The following is a 6,636-nucleotide window of genomic DNA, read 5'->3' as shown; positions in this document are numbered from 1 at the left end:
GTATGTTTGATTTTCATTGGATTCTATCAGTATTATCTAAAAAAAATTGTTCGCCTCAACAGATATCATAAGAAAATCTATTAATCTCTTTTCTCGCTTCTTTGATGTTGTGTACTGTTCCGGATAACTAACATAGCTACCGCCGACTCTTGCCGAGAACTCATCAGAGAATGATAGTACAATGATAGTACTTAAAAGAAGTCTCCGATATTCAGGACATTCTTTCACTCTCCCCGTTTCTCAAAGTTGTTATTATCATAAGCAAACCTGATCTCTAGCGGTCTCTAGCGAATATCGGATATTTCAAACACGTCTAGTGCTTTATAAAAAAAAATAGCGAAAGGCGCTTCGGTCGAGCACGCTCAATAAAGATGACCGATTGTCAAAAGTTTTGCAAGATTCTCAATAGTGAGCCTAGTGCCTTTGTTAGAAGGATCACTTACAAAGGAAACACCGCGAACCCGAACTCTTTTATTTTAATGCTCACTTTTGTGAGTATGTAAAGTAAATCAATATATGAATAATGGTATATTTCATTGTGCTCAATCGCTATTTAAAGGTATGATTTACACTTTCAAAATAAAAAGGACGATCGACTTTTTCGTATATTACTCTTAAATTAAAGGAGAGAGAAAAAGATTTTTCGAATAAAAGTTTAATGATAAGTTAAATGCTGTAAATTTACATAAGCATAAATAAAAAAATGCCTATAAAAAAATTTTTTTTACAATAAAAAAAGGTATTTTTTTATTTATGCTTATGTCAATTTACAGCACTTAACTTACCATTATTTTTATTCGAAACATTTTTTCTATCTCAATTTATAAGTATAGTTTCTGGAATGGAGCCGTGTCTTGAATCAACGTTTCGCAAACGTTGCAGTTTGCATCATCAGGGCTGAGAACTCTTTTTTCTATCTCCTTTAATTTAAGTATAATACACTGAAAAAGTGGAATCACTTTATTTTGAGAGTGTAAATCATACCTTCAAATAGCGATAGGACACAAATGAAATATATCGTTATTCATGTATTGATTTACTCTACATACTCACAAAAGTGTATCAAAATAAAAAAGTTTGGGTTCGCGATGTTCCCTTGTTAGCCAATAGTGTAAAGTAAATCGGTGTAAACGAAAAAAAAGATAAAGAAAAAGAAACGCGTGACTCAAAACGGTAAGAGGAGATAAATGTAGGAGAAAGAAAAAGAAAGAAAAAGAAAGAAAATATATATTCCGAAAAAAGAACCAAAAATAGTAATATAAAAGGAAAATAACAACAACCCTGAGAGCAAGCCATAGTTCGCGCAATCGCGAATGAGGCAGATAATAAAAACGTCTAGAATCAAAGTATCTTTCCCTATATACTACGTATTACGTTAATTAGATGCGTCCTCGTCTCTGTATTTGAAAATATTAATAATATTGCGTCAAATATAAATATATTATCTGTTATAATTAGAATAATCATCAATTATAATCCCGCTAACTTCTGTCCTGCTATCATTTTGTCCTCTTCTTCTCTTTCTTTTTCACATCTTTTCTTTTTTCTTTTTTTTTTTTGTTTACTTAATTCCGTTGCTACTACTTCGGTCGCGTGCCTACCTCACAACTACATCATCCCGTTGTAATCTAAAATATATGTATATACACAGTTGCGGCAAAGGCAGCTGTGGCGGCAGAACGGGCTACTTGTTCCATATATTCGGTTTTCTTTCCTTTCTTTTCTTTCTTGTATTCCCCCGTTTTTCCTTTTGCAATATTCGCGAGCGTAAAACCCGGCCACCACATACACCGCGCGAACTACTACTACGCGAAGCGAGTGAAATCCTACCAAGCGTCATTAACGCACGCGCGATGACGTATCGTCGCCAATTCTCTTCTCGCGCTCAAAATCCTCACACTAGGGGCAAATATCGCACGTCAAATCAATCGTACAAAAAGAAGTGAAAAGAGCGGGGCAATGTCAAACGTGACTCGCTTAAACCTTCAAGATCAATACGCAACCAACGAAATGTACTACGAAACGAAAAGACGACTAACGAGCTTGATCAATTAGCACGCGTGTGTACGTGCGTGCGTGCGTGCGTGCGTGCGTGCGTGTGTGTGTATGTGTGTGTGTGTGTGTGTGTGTGTGTGTGTGTGTGTGTGTGTGTGTGCGTGCGTGCGCGTGTGTGCGTGTGTTCAATCGATTGCTCAATCCAGTTTTCCAGCTGCAAATCACCTTTTCGTTTCATTGCATGTTTCGTTAAATATGCCGCGGTGACTTCAATGTTTACAACACAGTCGCGTTTATTAATGTTTCGTTCATTATTTTCGCTCATCCCCGCGCGCGATTGGAATTTACAGCATCTTTTCCCCGCGACATCGCATCGCTAGTGAAAAAGAAATTATTGTAAAATTTCTAACAAAATGCAAAGTGTGTCTCTAAACTCGAAATCGACATGTATTAATAAATACGGTAGTGAAAAGAAAAAAAGAAAAAGATAATTGGCTTATTCTATACATTTGAATGCAATGCGATTCGACTTTATTGTTAAAATACATAATAATTGATGACATGAAAGGGGAAACAAACAACAGAAAATAAAAGATAACGAGTGATTAAAACACTCGTATTACACTTAAAATACAATGAAGCCTTACGCTCTGTCGTTTGATGGACAAGAAAAAGAACCTGGGCAATGGTAAATTACGTTATATGAGATCACATTTACAACACTTAACGAAATTGTTGAATTCGTAACTGTAATCTATCAATTATATTTTTATCTGGTAAAGAGTTTTAATTACATTATTATAATACTCGCAATTCTGATTGAAAAAGTAATAAGACACAACGCGATCCATTCGATAATAAACGTGAGCATTGGGGAGCACTCTTCCGAAATATTCTTTGTTTAGATCTATGGTATATAAATCCTACAGAGTAAATATAATTAAGTCATATATTTAATCAGGTAGAGTTTTCAGGTCGATGTCCCCCATCGAGATATTCACACGATTATAAAACCCCTCCCTCCACCTTATCTATCAATGATTTTTGTCTCGTTCTAACGAGAGCTAAAATTTAAACACTTACAAGCATCATCTCGCATAATATTTGTGATTCTTCACAATAATAATAGTATAATAGTAGTGCTTTTCTGGTAATTGCAATAGTAGCAATAGCAATAGTGATAAGTAGTAATATAATAATAATAGTTATACAATAGCAATAATAATATAGATAAGGATAATAAGATAGTAATGATAATAGTAACAATAATAACTGTATAGTCTTAGACATGCCTAATAATAACTATTATAAAGTCGAGGTAAAAAATAAACCAGTTTTCACATCTGGTACACTGTATGGTCGAATGGAACAACGACCATTAAGTTCTTATGATACAATTTATAAAAATCCATGATTGTTTTATATTTTACTTCTTATTTCTTTCCTTTCGTATTGATATTGTCATTAAATCAATGGAAGTAGAAAAATACAATCGCTAAACTAGAATCAAGAAAAGTCGCAACCAAAACAAGACAAAGAAAAGTAGAAGAAAAAAGGAACTGAGAGAAATACATATTAATATACTACTAGTGATATGACATGAAAGTAAAAAGAGACGCTCGCAACAACCGCATCCTGCTGTCAAAATTTATAAATATACATACACCATATCGAAATGATCTATATATACGTATATATTTTACACAAATCTATTTTTTTCTCTGTAGTTACTATATCAGTAAGTCAGCCTGTGATCATCTTACTTAATTATTTCATTAATTATTCGTTACCTTTTCTTTTCTTTGTTTTCTTTTTTGTCTCAATTACCCAGTATAACAACTATTTAATAAATACAAGATCGTGGAGGGACGAGTGCCTCGAATGTACAAGTCACTCGCTGACTTTCGGAGACCATAGTTTAATATTTCTCTGGTTTATTCTTATATCGTCTGTTATCAAAGCGCCTGCTACCGCGGTACGGGAGGTGAACAAGAATCGAAACTTATGCCATCCCCTGAGAAGAAATTCTCAAATAAGATCTTATTCACCTCCGTGCAAATGCCATTAACGATAATGATTAGCATTTTCCTGACTCTTTACACTCGCTTTTACTTATTTTAGTTCACTTATCAATCGCGCTCATTGTAAATTATTCTTATAATACTTGTATATCGCGCTTTCTGCCCTCTATCCCAGTGCCATACAAACTTCGCTTGCGCCATGGGTACATATCCTAATTCTGCTTTGCTTCCGTTCACTTTATGTTACTTTTATATAAGAATTTTCTTTTTTTTCTTCTTTAATTCAGCACGTGACTGATCATGGGCCGTTTACGCGAGCGATCAATGAAGAAATCAATATCTCGAAAGAGCCCAACACCTTCTATTTTTTGACGCTTCCGTTTTTTCTTTCTAAATTTGCATTTTGCTATTGTCAGAAAAAAAGAAAGAAAAAATATCCGTACAGAAGTGGCAAATATGACCGCTCGCGGACGACATGCTGGCTTGAATAAGAGACATTCTTTGCGATCTATTGTTGATGATTTCGCTCACAAATGCTTTGCCTTTAGCGAGTATTTTGCTACAAGAAGTAATCATTGTTTGAGTTGCGACTTCTCTACAAAAATACATTACGTAGCGCAGAATTCTTTAAACTTGACAGACATCTCTAAATAGTGCGTTTCTAATGCACGGTGATATATCAGTGACACACAAAATGACAAAGAATGTCTCGTCTCATAGCGCAGGCTCACGATCGACGTACAATTTGCAGTTGTCCTGAATACGAAGTAAGAAATAACCCACGAGCAAGGCCAACGATTCAGCGCATCTCTCCGCCACAGCTCAATTAAAATGGTCATGAGGTGGGCCACTCTTTGAAATCAAAGCCTTGTTGGCCGGGTTTAGGGGCGCTGGCGGCATACCCACCTTGATTGCTTTCTCCACCCTGGTAAGAACGTTGTGGATAAGAGGTGTCGGCATAATTACTGTATGCGGAATACCCAGTGTAATCTGGAGTCTTGGCCGAACTGCTGCTGGAGCCGGGCGCACCTGAACCAGTGTTCTGACGTGAATACATGTCACCTGAAACATTCATCCATAACACCTAATCACCTATGTCGCGCTTGCCTTGTCAAAAAACACGATAAAAACAAGATAAAATACTTTAAACAGTAAAGTACTTCTCGTACTGTTGTACAAATAATTGTGCAACAATACAAATAATCGGAACTCAGTATGCTCGAGAGGTTACTAAAGTTAATTACTATTTCCTAACAATTAATTAAAAAAGGAAAAAATAACAGTTCGACGAAAAAGAGTAATCAATTTGATAAGGGATGTCAATACTAGAAAACAATATTTACTCTTTTCTGGTAAATATTTTAAATAATCAAGTTTAAATTTAAATATTTGTCTATAGAAACAGAATACTACCTCATCCAGTATTCAAGGTTGTATATAAACTTATTTTTAAATAAATTTTTACATTTTAAGTTTAATAATATTAGTATTTATGTATTCATTTTTGTATATCCAATTGATTTCTCTTGTGTTTCGTCCGGAGAATTCTAATATATGAGGAATTTAGAAAAAGATACATGTAATATATTAATAAAACAATTAATGTAGGATGCTACTATACACTTGTGTGTGTGTGTTCACAACTCATAAATTAGGAAAACTGGCTTAAATAACGAAATTGTAGAGACATTCACATGGTATGCAAATAACTGCCATTTTCACAAAAAAACAAAGAATTTATATTGATTATAAATATTTCTCTATTCTATATCTAGTTAAACGAATTGTGATCAATCAATAGAAAACACTAAGTGAACATACACGTAGTACACACAACAAGCAAATATATTTAAAATATTATGACGATTTCAATGTCTTAAAGACGAATTGATGTCGGTTACAACAGTTCTTGTCTTTTCTTTCACTCAGAAATTATTGAGCACGAAACAAAACTAAACTTATCATGATTAATTATTAATAACAGATTATATTTTTCATGCAGACGACATTAATTCGTCATTATTCACGTAGACGACGAAGGAAATGAAAGGAGGGAGAGTAGGATCATACTGTTCTTTGTTATCGTTAATCATTAAATATTAATTCCTTTTCTCTTTTTTTAATTTTCTGTCTTAATTTAAAGCATTTATAATAATTATTATTGTTTCATAAAATAGTCGAATCTCAGAGAAAACTTTTCATCTCTGAAAAAACTATTCTAATCTATTATGACATATTAACAGTATGCTAATCTTGTAATTATGGATAAAATTCTATATCCGAGTAAGTGTGTAGCGATTAATAATATTATAGGAGCATAGCTAACAAACAAGTAGAAAGAAAATGCTATAGATAAAAGAACAGAATTTGTTCCTTTATATTTTCTGTATTGCACCGGCGCAGAAATGTTTATCGTCAATAAAAAGACGTATGGAAATAATATGCGTAGATGTATTAGCACATTTGAAAAAAATTTTACACAAGTTGTAAAACTATGTTTAAAAGTTCTTATCCCGACTTAGCTAAATATATTAAGCAATAATATAAAGTAATAATATAAAAATAAAATCACTTTCTCTCTCTCTCTCTCTCTCTCTCTCTCTCTCTCTCTCTCTCTCTC

General features: G+C 33.6%; 1 protein-coding gene across 9 annotated transcripts in view; it reads right to left on the bottom strand.

The window, feature by feature from the left end:
- Positions 1–6,636, bottom strand: part of LOC116844114 (heterogeneous nuclear ribonucleoprotein 27C) — a 124,759-nt gene that overhangs the window by 107,034 nt on the left and 11,089 nt on the right. For all 9 annotated transcript variants that reach the window (XM_032815254.1, XM_032815255.1, XM_032815259.1 and 6 more), the window contains one exon: positions 4,923–5,078. In XM_032815254.1, coding sequence (XP_032671145.1) covers positions 4,923–5,078 — 156 coding nt within the window. The remainder of the gene's footprint in view (positions 1–4,922; positions 5,079–6,636) is intronic.

Source organism: Odontomachus brunneus, unplaced genomic scaffold (genome assembly GCF_010583005.1).
Source record: "Odontomachus brunneus isolate Ranch 3 - 2012 unplaced genomic scaffold, Obru_v1 Obru_scaffold_039, whole genome shotgun sequence".
In the NCBI taxonomy this organism is placed as follows: domain Eukaryota; kingdom Metazoa; phylum Arthropoda; class Insecta; order Hymenoptera; family Formicidae; genus Odontomachus; species Odontomachus brunneus.
This window is presented reverse-complemented; position numbering and strand designations above follow the sequence as displayed.